The sequence below is a fragment of the Lampetra planeri genome, chromosome 32 (genome assembly GCF_965212315.1).
Source record: "Lampetra planeri chromosome 32, kcLamPlan1.2.h2, whole genome shotgun sequence".
Classification (NCBI taxonomy): Eukaryota; Metazoa; Chordata; class Hyperoartia; order Petromyzontiformes; family Petromyzontidae; genus Lampetra; species Lampetra planeri.
In genome coordinates this window covers 3,395,082-3,413,210 of record NC_136138.1, presented here as the reverse complement: position 1 = coordinate 3,413,210, position 18,129 = coordinate 3,395,082, and the positions used below count along the sequence as shown (strand labels likewise).

The following is an 18,129-nucleotide window of genomic DNA, read 5'->3' as shown; positions in this document are numbered from 1 at the left end:
GTTGGTGTTGATGATGATGGTGGTGGGGATGGTGATGTTGGTGATTATGATGATGTTGGTGAGTATGATGATGATGATGGTGGGGATGTGATGTTGGTGTTGATGATGATGGTGATGTTGGTGATTATGATGATGGTGATGTTGGCGAGTATGATGATGATGTTGGTGTTGATGGTGTTGATGGTGTTGATGCTGATGATGTTGGTGTTGATGATGATGGTGTTGATGATGTTGGTGCTGATAATGATGATGTTGGTGCTGATGATGATGTTGGTGAGTATGATGATGGTGTTGATGATGATGATGGTGGTGATGTGATGTGTCGATGACCCGTGCCTAGGGGGCGCTCCCTCCTCCTCTCCCTCTGCTCCCGGTCGCGACGACATCGAACTGCACGATACGGGAGGAGCGAGCGAGCGAGCGAGAGGCAGACAGAGCCGCCGGGAGGTGATTTGAGAGATCGGGAAGCAGAGGAGAGGAGAGAGGAGACGACAGGAGGAAGAGGAGAGAGAGAGAGAGGAGAGGGGTGCATCATCGTCATCGTGGTCGTGGTGTGGCCGGACCCGACTCGGGCATGGCGGGCGCCGCAGGGGAGCAGGACTTCAGCTTCGTGAGCCCCTTGATCAAATACCTCCTCTTCTTCTTCAACTTCGTCTTCTGGGTGAGTGAGCGTCAGGGCTAGAGAAGGAGGCAGAGAGAGAGAGAGAGTTGGGGGGGTGAAGGTCGCGAGTCGGAGCGTGAGAGGGCTACGCGGGGCCCGAGGCCGAGCGGTCTGCCAGGGCGTTACCCCCCCGCACCTGGCGATGTCCGTCTCCCCCATGTCCCCTCTGTGTCTCTCCCTGTGTCATGTCTCCCCCTGTGTCTCCCTGTGTCTCTCCCTGTCTCATGTCTCCCCTCTGTGTCTCCCTGTCCCCTCTGCGTCTCCCTGTCCCATGTCTCCCCGCTGTCCCCCTGTCGCTCTGTCCCCCTGTCTCTCTGTCCCCCTGTTCTTGTCACCTGCTCTCTGTCCACTGTCTCCTGTCCCCCTGCTCCCTGTCCCACGTTCCACTGGCCCCCCTGCCCCCTCTGTCTCCTCTGTCCCCTGTCTCCTGTCCCCCTGTTCTCTGTCTCCCTGTCTCATGTCCCCCTGTTCTCTGTCCCCCTGTCCCCCTGTGCTCCTGTCCCCAGGTCTCTCTGACCCGAGGTTCCTCTTTCTCCAAAATCCGTTGTTGCTGCTGCTGCTGCTGGTGATGTGTGTGGTGGAGCACCTGGCAAACGGTGGTTGTTGTTGTTGTTGTTATTGTGTACTTCTGTGCTTGTGTATGTATATATACACGTGTGTGTGTGTGAATGAGCTGCCCCATGCGAGCGGCTGGCTGATGATGTTGCCGTATCTGTTGAGACGTGTGGTGAGTGTGTGTGCGTGGTTTGTGTGTGTTGTGTGGTGTGTGGTGGTGTGTGTGCATGGTGTGGTGGTGTGTGTGGTGGTGTGTGTGGTGTGTGCGTGGTGTGTGCGTGGTGTGTGTGTGTGGTGTGTGTGTGGTGGTGTGTGCGTGGTGTGTGTATGGTGTGTGTGGTATGTGTGTGATGTGTGGTGTGGGTGTGGTGTGTGTGGTGTGTGTTTGGTGGTGTGTGTGGTGGTGTGTGTGTGGTGGTGTGTGTGTGGTGGTGTGTGCGTGGTGTGTGTGTGGTGTGTGTGGTGTGTGCGTGGTGGTGTGTGTGGTGGGTGTGTGTGGTGGTGGGTGTGTGTGCGTGGTGGTGTGTGTGGTGGGTGTGTGTGGTGGTGTGTGTGGTGGTGTGTGTGTGGTGGTGTGTGTGGTGGTGTGTGTGTGGTGTGTGTGGTGGTGTGTGTGTGGTGTGTGTGTGGTGTGTGTGTGTGTGGTGTGTGTGGTGGTGTGTGTGGTGGTGTGTGTGTGGTGTGTGTGGTGGTGTGTGTGTGGTGTGTGTGTGGTGTGTGTGGTGTGTGTGTGGTGTGTGTGGTGGTGTGTGTGGTGGTGTGTGTGTGGTGTGTGTGGTGGTGTGTGTGTGGTGTGTGTGGTGGCGTGTGTGGTGGTGTGTGTGGTGGCGTGTGTGTGGCGTGTGTGGTGGTGTGTGTGGTGGTGTGTGTGGTGGTGTGTGTGTGGTGTGTGTGGTGGTGTGTGTGTGGTGTGTGTGGTGGTGTGTGTGTGGTGTGTGCGTGGTGTGGGTAGTTTGTGTGGTGTGTGTGTGGTGGTGTGTGTGTGGTGGTGTGTGGTGTGTGCGTGGTGGTGTGTGTGTGTGTGATGTGTGTGGGTTGTGTGTGTGGTGTGAGTGTGTGGTGTGTGTGTGGTGGTGTGCGTGGTGGTGTGTGTGTGTGGTGTGTGGTGTGTGCGTGGTGGTGTGTGTGTGTGGTGTGTGTGGTGGTGTGTGTGTGGTGGTGTGTGTGTGGTGGTGTGTGGTGTGTGCGTGGTGGTGTGTGTGGTGGTGTGTGGTGTGTGCGTGGTGGTGTGTGTGTGGTGGGGCGATCCAGAGCTTAGAGGCCAGGTAGAGGGCCGGCAGGGCGGCGTTGGTGTGCAGGATGATGATGATGATGCCCTGTGTGAGATCATTGCAGCCGTCCGGTCCACACAACCTATGTACAGGATATGTGTACGTTGTACTTCGTGCGCACCGCACGTACCCAAACCCCCCCCCCCTCCCCCGCTAATTATATATCGGAGGTGCGGGGGAAGGACAACAAACTAAACACAAATCAGTTATTAAGAGGTGAGTTTTCAATTTAGATGTAAAAGTGCATAGCCCCAGTAGATGCCTCACAGCAAGGACGGAGAAGCCTGGATTATGTTGCCAAGTCAAGCGCCTTTCTGGATCGGTGTATGCATCTTCTCCCCCTGTCCTGCATGAGTTTCCTCCAGGTTCTACGATTTTGCTCCCACAACGGGTTGGCCGTAGTATTGAAAGGATGCCCTGGCGGTCCCCGGTTTCAAGGAGGGGGACTGCACCTCTCCAAGGATTATTCAACATCACCTTGGCTGGCACGCTGAGGAGAGGCGAATTCCAAGTGCGGTTTAAAACTGATTTTGCAAAGAGATTAGATGATAAAAAAAAAATAGGTTTCTAGTTGGTGATCTTTGCCTTTGTCTTTGTAGGTGATATCAGTGGTGGTGCTGGCGGTCGGGGTCTATGCCAAGGTGGAGAAGATTGCAGGTGATGCCCGAAGCCTGGCTCAGGTGCTACGGCGCCAGCGTGCAGTGCGGGCCACAGTCGGCAAGGACAACCGCCAGCAAGAACAGCGGCAGCCATTGAGTGCATGTGTGGTATGGGCGCTGACGGTCCCGGTGGCACGGGGCGATCACCACGGAGGAAGGCGCCGTTGTGTTTTCACGGAGACAGGTTGCACGAGTTTCACAGCAGGGCGGGGGACGATGTTGCTCCTGTGTGCGCAATCACCCCCATAGATTAATTTTCAGTGGATTGCGTTTTATTTTAACGTGGACTGTGACGCCGGTACACGTGGCCCACTCTTTTCGAACGACGTCGCGGGAAACTTTAACCTGCGGTGTTAACCGGGGTGGCCTGCTGGATTCTAAACGTGAACCCGTGAAACTATACTTACCTATGTTGATATTCTTTCACACAGGTACGTAGCCAAACTTACTAATCGGGGGTATGGGGAAGGACAACAAAGTAAACACAAAAAGCAGTGCTAAAGAAATGTGTTTTAAATCTAGATTTAAAAGTGCAAAGCGCCAGTGGCTAAGAGCTTTCCAGACGGCTGCAAAAGCGCATGTGAAAGCACACAATATGGTGACCATCTTTGTTCAATAGCTCGCCAAAAGCCACTGCGAGGATGACTGGAGTTAGTGTGATGGTGTATGCTCCTGGACGAGATCAGCGAGGTATTCTGGTTAATTGGTGGCAAGCACTTTGTGTGTGTAATGAGTGCAACCCTGTAACGTATTCGTTCGGTAATCGGAAGCCAATGCAGCTTGGCGAGCACTAGACAGACGTGGTAGGATCTCGCAGTGCCCGTCACGACACGTGGCAGGGAATTTTGTCCACGCTGCAGCTTAAAAATACGCTGCCAAGCTTAGCGGTGGTCATTGGGACGCTGTCTTTCCGACAGCTCTGTTCTTCACCTGAGGACGGCTGCTTGTGTTGTGGCCGAAACGTCGTGAGAATTTTATTATGTTTTATTTTTATTATTTTATTATTTCCCTTCTGCGTGAATATGAATCCCTGCAGTCACGAAAGCTTTAAATCGAAATTTTTTTAATTTAACTGGGTAAAAATTCGAGAAACCAAGAGGGACTTGGTCACCAAAATGACAAAAAAAAAACAAATAGAGCACAGCAAGTGGAGCAGCAAATAGAAACGAGCACAAAAAATCACTGCGTCACATCGCATGAGACGTTGAAAACGTTGCACAAAAGCAACGCTGAACTCAGTGCAGCGTGCGTCAGCCAGAGGTCGCAAACGGGTTTTGATTCCTTACCCGTACCCGGCCGCACCAGGGTCGCAAACGGGTACCCGTACCCGGCCGTACCTGTACCCTACCCATACCCAGCTGGGTACGGGTAGGGTACGGGTATCGGGTACCTGATTGCGACCTCTGGGATGAAGCCATGTTGCAGGCGCGGGTGGGTTGATTTTAGGAACTTGAATTGTGAGAAGAGACGAGACGTTGGGAAATGAGTGACAAACACTTACTCACCAGTGACTCACGGCCTACCCGTACCCGTACCCGGCTGCACCAGGGTCGTAAACGGGTACCCGTACCCGGCCGGGTACGGGTAGCCAGGTATCGGGTAGGGTACGGGTATCGGGTACCCGGTTGCGACCTCTGGCGTCAGCTCCGGCCAATTGCCTCTTGACCGATCGTAGCACGACGAGCGACGTCGTGACACCAGATACGGGGGCCTATCGCAGGATGTGAGGAAGGCAGAGGAGACGCACGCCAGGGCTGGGGAGGGCGCGGACCGAGAGGCGGCGTGCCTCCACACCCATGTGCGCAGGAAGGGAAGGAAGCTTTGCTTCCCGTGTCTTTGTTCTCCGTGGATGGCGCTGGGTTGATTCGCAGGTAATTTCTCGGCATTGGGAATGTTTTTTTGGCCAATACCAATGATACTGTGGTTTTGTTTCATCAACGGGAATAAACCGGGGAATTTGGAGGAAACCCTTGCGTGCGGGGGGGGGGGGGGGTAACGCGTGGGTGGCGGTGGCACAGTGCTGATGCTGGCGGTTCAAGGAGTGCCTGGGTTCAATTCTCGACTCTGGTGCCTCTCTGTGTGGAGTTCTGCAGAGTTTGTGAGAGTGTGAGAGTGTGTGAGAGTGTGTGAGTGTGTGTGAGTGTGTGAGAGTGTGTGAGAGTGTGCGAGTGGAGCTTGTGTGTTCTCCCCCTGTTTTTGCTTGGGTTTCCTCCGGGTTCTGCAGATTCCTCCCACGGCTAAAACAAAACAGCTTGGTGTAGCTGGAATTGGCCAAAGAAGCATCCCTAATGTTGAGAAATCACCTGCAGATCACTAAATCTGGGTCACCTGCAGCAACAGCAGAAGCCGCAACATCGCCCCCCCCCCCCCCCCCGCGACATGAGCGAGACTCAGCGAGGCCTTCGTGGCTGAACACTCAAGTCACCGTGCGTTGTGTGCGTGCGTTGTGTGCGTTGTGCAGACGCTGCGGTGGCGACGCTCATCGCCGACCCGGCCGTGCTGCTGATTGTGGGCGGAGGCCTCATGTTCCTCATCACGTTCTGCGGCTGCATTGGCGCGCTGCGCGAGAACATCGTGCTGCTGCAGATGGTAGGACGCAGCGCTGCAGCCCGTTGCTCGTTGCAAGGGGTTCGCGGTTCAAATCCCGTTGGGGTATTAACTGTAAAAGCCCAAAAAAAATTACCACTACCACGTCCACCGTCGTCTTCTCTCACGGCGGACGTTAAAGATCCCGTGATGTCGTTTGAAACTACTGGGTCATCGCCTGCCATGGGTGCCACGGTCCAAATTGGTGACATGACACAGCAAGCTGCCCGATAGGGATCAGATCACGCAGCAGTGGTCGTCGCACACCAATGCCTGCTCGCAGGCTGCACAGAGACAACTGCCGCTGGGGGTGCCCGTTCATGTGTGTGGAGAGACGCTATGAGAGTCGCTGATCGCGTGTGAAGCGACACGCCGGACGTGAATGAGGGTGGCCCCATCTAACACGCATGGTTCGTATCGACCCGAGTGGTCCTGAGGATGAATTCGCCCCCCGTCATAGGAACGTGGAAAGTCGCATTGTCAGGGCTGTAAACCGGAGATGAGCGCCACCTCGATGCTCATTCGAATATAAAACCGCTTTGACGCAGACCTACACGTGTGTGTGCTTGTGTTGCAACACAGACGCACACGCGTGCGTGCTTGTGTGCTACACGTGCATGTGTGTCTGTGTAATGGAGCTCAGATTATGCATTACAACTGACAATGTCACCGACGCACATCACACACACAACACTCTCACACACAACATGAATCTTAAAACTTACTCGCACACGCAAAATCTCACATGTAGCCTCCAGCAAGCTGTTGGGGCAAGAGTTGTTAGCGAGCACATACGAAGGCCGGCATGTGAGGGAAGGGTGTGTGGCCAGCGCCACGCCATTTCCTTCTCTGACCCCCCTCCCCCCCCCTGCCCCCCACACCGCCCCTGCCCCCCACAGTTCTCCGTGTGCCTCGCGGTGGTGTTCCTGCTCCAGCTCGCGGCCGGGGTCCTGGGCTTCGTCTTCTCCGACAAGGTGACGGCGCCGTCGAGGGACAGCGTCGCGACGGTCATCTCCATCGGGCCCTCCACCACCCAACACGGCCAGACACGCACACACGCGTCGTTACGACGCGCTGGCTCGTATTGCCTCGGCTCGCTCACCCGGTGAGCTAGAGAGCCATCCTCACGGCCCGTATTGTCTCAGCTCGCTCACCCGGTGGGCTGAAGGACAATCTTCACTGTCAGATTAAGCGGTGATTGGGTACGTGGCGCTTCACGGTTTCCTGTGACGACGCGACACTCACCAGCAAACTGTCAAGCGGTGTTTTTGCTTTGATTTCTATCGATTTTTGCTATGATTTCTGATTAATAGAGATATGTGTGTATGCGGGTGTATGGGTGGGCATATGCGTGTGTGTGCACGTATGAGCCGTAGTGCAGTGATTAGCGCACTGCGCTACGAACCCAGCGATTTCTGCTCATAACCAATAATAGTGACGAATGTCTGACCTCATCTTGGGCCTGCCCTAGGTTAACTCAGCATCAAATGAGTACCTGGTACAGTGTGTAAAACGATGCTACTCGGGAGACCAACACGGTCGGGCGTGGTGCTGGACACCCACCCCCCCGTGTGCCGTGCCGGCCTTTATAGGTGCTCGTTAACAGCACTTGCCCCTACAGTCAGTTAAGGCTATACAGGTGATCTTTGTCTTTGTAGGCACGTGTCCGGATTAGTAAACTGATCAACAAAGGCATCGTCTATTACCGTGAAGACATCGACCTGCAGAACGCCATCGACTACGGCCAGCAGGAGGTTGCACATTCACTCACCCACCCACTCACTCATTCACTCACTCACCCACTCACTCATTCACTCACCAAAGCACTCACCCACTCATTCACTCACTCACCCACTCACTCATTCACTCACTCACCCACTCACTCATTCACTCACCAAAGCACTCACTCACTCACCCACTCACTCATTCACTCACCCACCCACTCACTCACTCATTCACTCACCCACCCACTCACTCATTCACTCACCAAAGCACTCACCCACTCATTCACTCACTCACCCACTCACTCATTCACTCACTCACTCACTCACTCACCCACTCACTCATTCACTCACCAAAGCACTCACCCACTCACCCACTCACTCATTCACTCACCCACCCACTCATTCACTCACCCACCCACTCACTCATTCACTCACTCACTCACTCACCCACTCACTCATTCACTCACCCACCCACTCACTCATTCACTCACCCACCCACTCACTCATTCACTCACCAAAGCACTCACCCACTCATGCACTCACTCATGCACTCACTCACCCACTCACTCATTCACTCACTCACTCACTCACTCACCCACTCACTCATTTACTCACCAAAGCACTCACCCACTCACCCACTCACTCACTCATTCACTCACCAAAGCACTCACTCACTCACCCACTCACCCACCCACTCACTCATTCACTCACCCACCCACTCACTCATTCACTCACCAAAGCACTCACCCACTCATGCACTCACTCACCCACTCACTCATTCACTCACTCACTCACTCACCCACTCACTCATTCACTCACCAAAGCACTCACCCACTCACCCACTCACTCACTCATTCACTCACCAAAGCACTCACTCACTCACCCACTCACTCATTTACTCACCCACCCACTCACTCATTCACTCACCAAAGCACTCACCCACTCACCCACTCACTCACTCATTCACTCACCCACCCACTCATTCACTCACCCACCCACTCACTCATTCACTCACCAAAGCACTCACCCACTCACCCACTCACTCACTCATTCACTCACCCACCCACTCATTCACTCACCCACCCACTCACTCATTCACTCACTCACCCACCCACTCACTCATTCACTCACCAAAGCACTCACTCACTCACCCACTCACTCATTCACTCACCCACCCACTCACTCATTCACTCACCCACCTACTCACTCATTCACTCACTCACCCACCCACCCACTCACTCATTCACCCACCCACTCACTCATTCACTCACTCACCCACCCACTCACTCATTCACCCACCCACTCACTCATTCACTCACTCACCCACCCAATCACTCATTCACTCACCAAAGCACTCACCCACCCACTCACTCATTCACTCACCCACCCACCCACTCATTCACTCACCAAAGCACTCACCCACTCATTCACTCACCAAAGCACTCACCCACTCACTCATTCACTCACTCACCCACCCACATGCTCATTCACTCAGCAAAGCACTCACCCACTCATTCACTCACCAAATCACCCACACACTCGCCCACTCACCCAATCACTCACTCACACCACTATTCACTCACTCACCCACCCACTCACTCACCAAAGCACTCACCCACTCATTTACTCACTCACTCACTCACCCACTTACTCATTCACTCACCAAAGCACTCACCCACTCATTCACTCACCCACTCATTCACTCACTCACCCACTCACTCACTCACTCACCCACTCACTCATTCACTCACCAAAGCACTCACCCACTCACTCATTCACTCACTCACCCACCCACTTACTCATTCACTCACCAAAGCACTCACCCACTCACTCATTCACTCACTCACCCACCCATCCACTCACTCATTCACTCACCAAAGCACTCACCCACTCATTCACTCACCAAAGCACTCACCCACTCACTCATTTACTTACTCACTCACTCACCCACTTACTCATTCACTCACTCACTCACTCACTCACTCACACTTACTCATTCACTCACCAAAGCACTCACCCACTCACTCATTTACTTACTCACTCACTCACCCACTCACTCATTCACTCACCAAATCACCCACACACTCGCCCACTCACCCAATCACTCACTCACACCACTATTCACTCGCCCACCCACCCACTTGCTCACTCACTCACCCACCCACTCACCCACTCGAATCACCTACCAAACACTCATTTGGGATCACACACAGCAGCAGAAAGTAGCAACATCACCCCCTACTGCGACAAACATAACTGGACCCCCCCTCGATTAGAGCCTCGAGATTCAGGGAGGCTTTCCCGGGTAACCGGGCGCAGTATTCTGACAACCCACCAATACTCACAATAACGGCAAGCCGTGGTGGTCACTCCGCCGCCGGGCGGCTGTGCCTGCCGTTGCAGTTCGAGTGTTGCGGCGGTGCGACGTACAAGGACTGGAGCCGGAACATGTACTTCAACTGCTCGCTGGAGAACCCGAGCCCCGAGCGCTGCGGGGTGCCCTTCTCCTGCTGCCTCGCCCAGCGCGACGAGGTGCCTGCCGCCCACTCCCACGGCCGCTACGCCGCGGTCGACCGTGGTAGCAATAGGAGAGGCGCACGGGGGGAGTGGGGGGCAATTGTCTAGCCGTGGTGGCGGTGACACAGCTCGGGTTGCCGTCGCGGGCGGTGGCGGCCACGCTGCTGCACGTGGTTGCCTGTGATCCCGCGCTGTGGAGGCGGCAGCGAGGGCTGGTGGATGACACACACGTGTCGCTGTGAAACTCCCCTTCTCTTGGGCCCCAGGGAGGAGCCGTAACCCTGGCTCGCAGAGGAGAAGGCGGTAAACCGAAAATGTGGATTCGACTTTCGATTTAAAGCTTTCGTGACTGCAGGGATTCATCTTCTTGGTTCTTTCGGTAAAGTCACGTAGAAGGGAAGTAATAAAATAATAAAAATAAAACATAATTAAATAATCATTCACTGTCAGACGCTGTCTCCCCGACAGACCTGGTCTTCACCTGAGGACGGCTGCTTGCGTTGTGGCCGAAACGTCGTGAGAATTATTTTATTATGTTTTATTTTTATTATTTTATTACTTCCCTTCTACGTGACTTTACCGAAAGAACCAAGAAGATGGATTCGACTTGTTCCGTCTCGTTGGTTCGTAGGTAGAAAAATAATAGATCGCGACGTTTCGATCGCAACACGAGCAATCGTCATCAGGTGGGACAACTACAGCTGACTTTACCGAAAGAGCCGAGAGTATGGAGTCCTGCAGTCACGAAAGCTTCAAATCAAGAATGTTCCGTCTGTGTAGGATTGAGTGTGGGCTTTCTCTTTGCGCTCCAGTATTCTCCCACATAAATGAACACTAATTGCCCGATAACACCTCCATATGTAGAGGACCGCAGAGCCTGGACAATTGTTGGTAGGGCCGGCTCACTGCTGAGCTTGCTGCCTTCCCTCCGTCTGTGGTTTCTCCTCGCGCCTCGAGTCGTCCTCTCTCTTTGAGAGCGAGCTGATCCTGCGTGGGGTATAGGTTTAGATCGTTATTATTGCGCGCGCTTAAGGTGGCAATCACAATTGTCTCAGCTCGCCCACCCGGCGACTTAAAGAGCGGATACGTGACGCTTCACTTCAGACTGTGGTCCAGCCAAAAGACAATAATTGCTTGGGTCTTTTCCTGATTATTCTGGACAAGTTGGTGGGTGGGTGGGTCACTGGGTGAGTCACTGGGTGAGTCACTGGGTGAGTCACTGGGTGAGTCACTGGGTGAGTCACTGGGTGAGTCAGTGGGTGGGGGGGGTTGGTGAGGTTGAGGCTGGAAATGCTGGTGAGGCTAATGTTGCTCGTGAGGCTGGTGAGGTGGCTAATGAAGTTGAGGACGGTGAGGCTGGTGATGTTGAGACTGGTGAGGTGGCTAATGAAGTTGAGGACGGTGAGGCTGGTGATGTTGAGGCTGGTGAGGTGGCTAATGAAGTTGAGGACGGTGAGGCTGGTGATGTTGAGGACGGTGAGGTGGCTAATGAAGTTGAGGACGGTGAGGCTGGTGATGTTGAGGACGGTGAGGCTGGTGATGTTGAGGCCGGTGAGGCTGGTGATGTTGAGGACGGTGAGGTGGCTAATGAAGTTGAGGACGGTGAGGCTGGTGATGTTGAGGACGGTGAGGCTGGTGATGTTGAGGACGGTGAGGTGGCTAATGAAGTTGAGGACGGTGAGGCTGGTGATGTTGAGGCTGGTGAGGTGGCTAATGAAGTTGAGGACGGTGAGGCTGGTGATGTTGAGGCTGGTGAGGTGGCTAATGAAGTTGGGGACGGTGAGGCTGGTGATGTTGAGGACGGTGAGGCTGGTGATGTTGAGGCTGGTGAGGTGGCTAATGAAGTTGAGGACGGTGAGGCTGGTGATGTTGAGGACGGTGAGGCTGGTGATGTTGAGGCTGGTGAGGTGGCTAATGAAGTTGAGGACGGTGAGGCTGGTGATGTTGAGGACGGTGAGGCTGGTGATGTTGAGGCTGGTGAGGTGGCTAATGAAGTTGAGGACGGTGAGGCTGGTGATGTTGAGGACGGTGAGGCTGGTGATGTTGAGGCTGGTGAGGTGGCTAATGAAGTTGAGGACGGTGAGGCTGGTGATGTTGAGGACGGTGAGGCTGGTGATGTTGAGGCTGGTGAGGTGGCTAATGATGTTGAGGACGGTGAGGCTGGTGATGTTGAGGCTGGTGAGGTGGCTAATGATGTTGAGGACGGTGAGGCTGGTGATGTTGAGGACGGTGAGGCTGGTGATGTTGAGGCTGGTGAGGCTGGTGATGTTGAGGACGGTGAGGCTGGTGATGTTGAGGCTGGTGAGGTGGCTAATGATGTTGAGGACGGTGAGGCTGGTGATGTTGAGGCTGGTGAGGTGGCTAATGATGTTGAGGACGGTGAGGTGGCTAATGATGTTGAGGCCGGTGAGGCTGGTGATGTTGAGGCTGGTGAGGTGGCTAATGATGTTGAGGACGGTGAGGCTGGTGATGTTGAGGACGGTGAGGCTGGTGATGTTGAGGACGGTGAGGCTGGTGATGTTGAGGACGGTGAGGCTGGTGATGTTGAGGACGGTGAGGCTGGTGATGTTGAGGCTGGTGAGGTGGCTAATGATGTTGAGGACGGTGAGGCTGGTGATGTTGAGGACGGTGAGGCTGGTGATGTTGAGGCTGGTGAGGTGGCTAATGATGTTGAGGACGGTGAGGCTGGTGATGTTGAGGCTGGTGAGGTGGCTAATGATGTTGAGGACGGTGAGGCTGGTGATGTTGAGGCTGGTGAGGTGGCTAATGATGTTGAGGCCGGTGAGGCTGGTGATGTTGAGGCTGGTGAGGTGGCTAATGATGTTGAGGCCGGTGAGGCTGGTGATGTTGAGGCTGGTGAGGTGGCTAATGAAGTTGAGGACGGTGAGGCTGGTGATGTTGAGACTGGTGAGGGGGCTAATGATGTTGAGGCCGGTGAGGCTGGTGATGTTGAGGCTGGTGAGGTGGCTAATGATGTTGAGGCCGGTGAGGCTGGTGATGTTGAGGCTGGTGAGGTGGCTAATGAAGTTGAGGACGGTGAGGCTGGTGATGTTGAGACTGGTGAGGGGGCTAATGAAGTTGAGGCCGGTGAGGCTGGTGATGTTGAGACTGGTGAGGTGGCTAATGATGTTGAGGACGGTGAGGCTGGTGATGTTGAGCCTGGTGAGGTGGCTAATGAAGTTGAGGCCGGTGAGGCTGGTGATGTTGAGGCTGGTGAGGTGGCTAATGATGTTGAGGCCGGTGAGGCTGGTGATGTTGAGGCTGGTGAGGTGGCTAATGATGTTGAGGACGGTGAGGCTGGTGATGTTGAGACTGGTGAGGTGGCTAATGATGTTGAGGACGATGAGGCTGGTCATGTTGAGACTGGTGAGGTGGCTAATGATGTTGAGGACGGTGAGGCTGGTGATGTTGAGGCTGGTGAGGTGGCTAATGATGTTGAGGACGGTGAGGCTGGTGATGTTGAGACTGGTGAGGTGGCTAATGATGTTGAGGACGGTGAGGCTGGTGATGTTGAGGCTGGTGAGGTGGCTAATGATGTTGAGGACGGTGAGGCTGGTGATGTTGAGGCTGGTGAGGTGGCTAATGATGTTGAGGACGGTGAGGCTGGTGATGTTGAGACTGGTGAGGTGGCTAATGATGTTGAGGACGGTGAGGCTGGTGATGTTGAGGCTGGTGAGGTGGCTAACGATGTTGAGGACGATGAGGCTGGTGATGTTGAGACTGGTGAGGTGGCTAATGATGTTGAGGACGATGAGGCTGGTGATGTTGAGACTGGTGAGGTGGCTAATGATGTTGAGGACGGTGAGGCTGGTGATGTTGAGGACGGTGAGGTGGCTAATGATGTTGAGGCCGGTGAGGCTGGTGATGTTGAGGCTGGTGAGGTGGCTAATGAAGTTGAGGCCGGTGAGGCTGGTGATGTTGAGGCTGGTGAGGGGGCTAATGAAGTTGAGGCCGGTGAGGCTGGTGATGTTGAGGCTGGTGAGGTGGCTAATGAAGTTGAGGCCGGTGAGGCTGGTGATGATGAGGCTGGTGAGGTGGCTAATGATGTTGAGGACGGTGAGGCTGGTGATGTTGAGGACGGTGAGGTGGCTAATGAAGTTGAGGACGGTGAGGCTGGTGATGTTGAGGACGGTGAGGTGGCTAATGATGTTGAGGACGGTGAGGCTGGTGATGTTGAGGCTGGTGAGGTGGCTAATGATGTTGAGGCCGGTGAGGCTGGTGATGTTGAGGCTGGTGAGGTGGCTAATGATGTTGAGGACGGTGAGGCTGGTGATGTTGAGGCTGGTGAGGTGGCTAATGATGTTGAGGACGGTGAGGCTGGTGATGTTGAGGCTGGTGAGGTGGCTAATGATGTTGAGGACGGTGAGGCTGGTGATGTTGAGGCTGGTGAGGTGGCTAATGAAGTTGAGGACGGTGAGGCTGGTGATGTTGAGGCTGGTGAGGTGGCTAATGATGTTGAGGCTGGTGATGTTGAGGCTGGTGAGGTGGCTAATGAAGTTGAGGCTGGTGATGTTGAGGACGGTGAGGCTGGTGATGTTGAGGCTGGTGAGGTGGCTAATGATGTTGAGGCTGGTGATGTTGAGGACGGTGAGGCTGGTGATGTTGAGGCTGGTGAGATGGCTAATGATGTTGAGGCTGGTGAGATGGCTAATGATGTTGAGGCTGGTGATGTTGAGGCTGGTGAGGTGGCTAATGAAGTTGAGGACGGTGAGGCTGGTGATGTTGAGGCTGGTGAGATGGCTAATGATGTTGAGGCTGGTGAGATGGCTAATGATGTTGAGGCTGGTGAGGTGGCTAATGAAGTTGAGGACGGTGAGGCTGGTGATGTTGAGGCTGGTGAGGTGGCTAATGAAGTTGAGGACGGTGAGGCTGGTGATGTTGAGGCTGGTGAGATGGCTAATGATGTTGAGGCTGGTGAGGTGGCTAATGATGTTGAGGCTGGTGATGTTGAGGCTGGTGAGGTGGCTAATGATGTTGAGGACGGTGAGGCTGGTGATGTTGAGGCTGGTGAGATGGCTAATGATGTTGAGGCTGGTGAGATGGCTAATGATGTTGAGGCTGGTGATGTTGAGGCTGGTGAGGTGGCTAATGAAGTTGAGGACGGTGAGGCTGGTGATGTTGAGGCTGGTGAGATGGCTAATGATGTTGAGGCCGGTGAGGCTGGTGATGTTGAGACTGGTGAGACTGGTGATGTTGAGGCTGGTGAGGTGGCTAATGATGTTGAGGCTGGTGATGTTGAGGCCGGTGAGGTGGCTAATGATGTTGAGGCTGGTGAGGTGGCTAATGATGTTGAGGCTGGTGATGTTGAGGCTGGTGAGGTGGCTAATGATGTTGATGATGGTTAGGTGGCTAATGATGTTGAGACTGGTGTGGCCGGCGAGGCCGGTGAGGTTGACGTGTGCCACGCTGCCACCCGCCCGCGCGCCGCAGGCCGTGCTCAACTCCATGTGCGGCTACGGGGTCCAGCAGCAGGAGCAGCTGGAGGCGGCGCGCTGGGTCCACACGAGCGGCTGCATCGACAAGCTGGTGGCCTGGGCCCACGGCCACCTCTACCTGCTGGGCGGCGTCGCCCTGGGCCTCGCCGTGCCGCAGGTGACCCCCCCCCCCCCGACCCCCCACCACCACTCGCTCCCGACTACCCCTCCCCCCGCCGCCCACCCCTCCCCCCAGAGCCCCCCCTCGCCTCCCCGCCCGACTAGTAGTGTCGTGAGTCCAACTGAGTCGCAGACGTTATCTTGGGAGCAACACTTTTATTCACACAACATAATGTAATGTATATACGGATGTTGAACGCCCGTCTAACCACGCGATGGCAGAACGAGACACGGTCCCGCTATCCCGTTACGGACCATGAGCTGGGTCCTGTACCTCGTGGCTCGAGGCTTCTTCCACCCGACGTGGATCTTCTTCACCAAGAACCAGAAGAACCCCGAGCCCCTCACTGGGCCCCGTTATATCGGCCCCGGCTGGGGCTGGCTCTGCCTCTCGCCCTGCCCACCTTCTAGATCTCTCGAGCTCTTTCCCAAAGGCTCCCGAAAACTCTTCTATACCACGTGACCACCCAGCGGCCCCCGTCCACTGGTGGCCCCCCTCCAATATCGTCCGGTCACGTGTTGCCAGGTCAACCGGCGTATCATGCCCCAACGTAACCCTGGCTGGTCGACACTCCCTCTCGCTCCCTCACCGGGAGCCCGCACTGCACACTATATGTGGTGCCTCCGCGCAGACCAGCGTTCACCCAAGCCCCGCTAGGGCTGGTGGTACTCCGCCCAGTAAGCGGGCTGCACATAATGACAACACACTATCCGCCGTGGCCTCGCAGGCCCGGCAGCACACAGTGACATTCACAGTCACTACATCAGTTTACGGTCAATACTCGCCGCGGTAATAACTGGGGCGGCCTGTCCAATTCGGACCGTGGACCTCAGCAACAAGCTGGGGGAGCGCGCGACCGCTGGGCCGCTTCACGACGAGCCGTCGTCAAGGGTCAGCCACCGCTCCGCTGGGGAATTCCCTCCCTCCCATCACCACCGTCTCTCCTCTGACCCCAGCTCTTCGTCATCCAGAGCCTGGCTCAATTCCCAGTCGTGCAGACTCCTACGTCGTTCAGAACTCTGATTGCGTCACCGTCCCCGTGAACTTCGCTCATTGATTTGGGGCGTAACAGTGGCGAGATGTTAACTCTTTTGCCTGGTTTGCAGGAGGTCGTGGGTTCGATCCAAACCCTGATGCTTGCATATTTGGATTTTGCATGTTCTCCCCGTGGTCGTGTGGATTTTCCTCCGGGTCCTCCGTTTTTTCCCTCCACATTTAGAAACATGCGCTTCGAGTATTTGGCCGATTTAAATTTCCACGTGATAAGCCACTTCGTTGAGCTATCATTTGTGGCCAGGTCGCTTCTGAAAAAAAGATGTAGCTCAGTGGGCCTTACCTGGTAAAAGATATATATTTTAATTTTAGATTACTCCACCCGCGAGAAGCACCCAGGCTCTCTGACTGACCTTATCAGCTATTCCGTACCACGTTCGTCCACCACCGTACCGCAGGTCACGACACCCGTGCGTGTCTCCCTCCCCTGTGCGTCTCTCCCCCTGTGTCTCCCTCCCGTGCCAGCTGGTGGGGATCATGCTGGCGCAGCTCCTGATCAACCAGATCAAGGACCAGATCGAGCTGCAGCGCTACAACCAGCTGCACCGCGCCGACCAGTGGCGCTCTTAGCGGCCACAGCGCCACCACACGGCTCCTCGCACACCGCAGTCACCCCCAGCACACTCACCCCCACCACACTCACCCACACCACACTCACCCACTCTACACTCATCCACTCTACACTCGCCCACTCTACACTCACCCTCACCACACTCACCCCCACCACACTCACCCACTCTACACTCACCCACTCTACACTCACCCCACTACACTCACCCCCACCACACTCACCCACTCTACACTCATCCACTCTACACTCACCCACTCTACACTCACCCTCACCACACTCACCCCCACCACACTCACCCACTCTACACTCACCCACTCTACACTCACCCCACTACACTCACCCCCACCACACTCACCCCACTACACTCACCCACTCTACACTCACCCACTCTACACTCACCCACTCTACACTCACCCACTCTACACTCACCCCCACCACACTCACCCACTCTACACTCACCCACTTTACACTCACCCACTCTACACTCACCCACTCTACACTCACCCACTCTACACTCACCCACTCTACACTCACCCACTCTACACTCACCCACTCTACACTCACCCCACCACACTCACCCACTCTACACTCACCCCACCACACTCACCCACTCTACACTCATCCACTCTACACTCACCCACTCTACACTCACCCCACCACACTCACCCACTCTACACTCATCCACTCTACACTCACCCACTCTACACTCACCCACTCTACACTCACCCCCACCACACTCACCCCCACCACACTTAGCCACTCTACACTCACCCACTCTACACTCACCCCACTACACTCACCCACTCTACACTCACCCCACCACACTCACCCACTCTACACTCACCCCCACCACACTCACCCCCACCACACTTACCCACTCTACACTCACCCACTCTACACTCACCCACTCTACACTCACCCCCACCACACTCACCCA

At 55.1% G+C, this 18,129-nt stretch overlaps 1 protein-coding gene across 2 annotated transcripts; it reads left to right on the top strand.

Annotated features, from left to right (window-relative positions):
* The first annotated feature begins 269 nt into the window (after nucleotides 1-269).
* On the top strand, nucleotides 270-17,287 carry TSPAN33 (tetraspanin 33). 2 transcript variants are annotated; one of them, XM_078609469.1, is made up of 8 exons: nucleotides 270-661; nucleotides 3,087-3,144; nucleotides 5,608-5,735; nucleotides 6,632-6,706; nucleotides 7,391-7,486; nucleotides 9,860-9,988; nucleotides 15,404-15,565; nucleotides 17,087-17,287. In XM_078609469.1, exons 1-8 carry the CDS (start codon nucleotides 575-577, stop codon nucleotides 17,189-17,191), a joined length of 840 nt encoding a protein of 279 aa, XP_078465595.1. In that variant the 5' UTR covers nucleotides 270-574; the 3' UTR covers nucleotides 17,192-17,287. The 2 variants fall into 2 exon arrangements, with proteins under 2 accessions (XP_078465595.1, XP_078465596.1); XM_078609470.1 differs by lacking the exons at nucleotides 270-661; nucleotides 3,087-3,144 and adding an exon at nucleotides 3,151-3,254.
* Nucleotides 17,288-18,129: the final 842 nt, after the last annotated feature.

Excerpts from the sequence above, each read along its gene's own strand:
- TSPAN33 (XM_078609469.1), top strand. The coding sequence starts at position 575 with ATGGCGGGCGCCGCAGGGGAGCAGGACTTCAGCTTCGTGAGCCCCTTG. Across the intron at positions 662-3,086 it reads TCTTCAACTTCGTCTTCTGG|GTGATATCAGTGGTGGTGCT; the intron begins GTGAGTGAGCGT and ends TTGTCTTTGTAG. Across the intron at positions 7,487-9,859 it reads TCGACTACGGCCAGCAGGAG|TTCGAGTGTTGCGGCGGTGC; the intron begins GTTGCACATTCA and ends CTGCCGTTGCAG.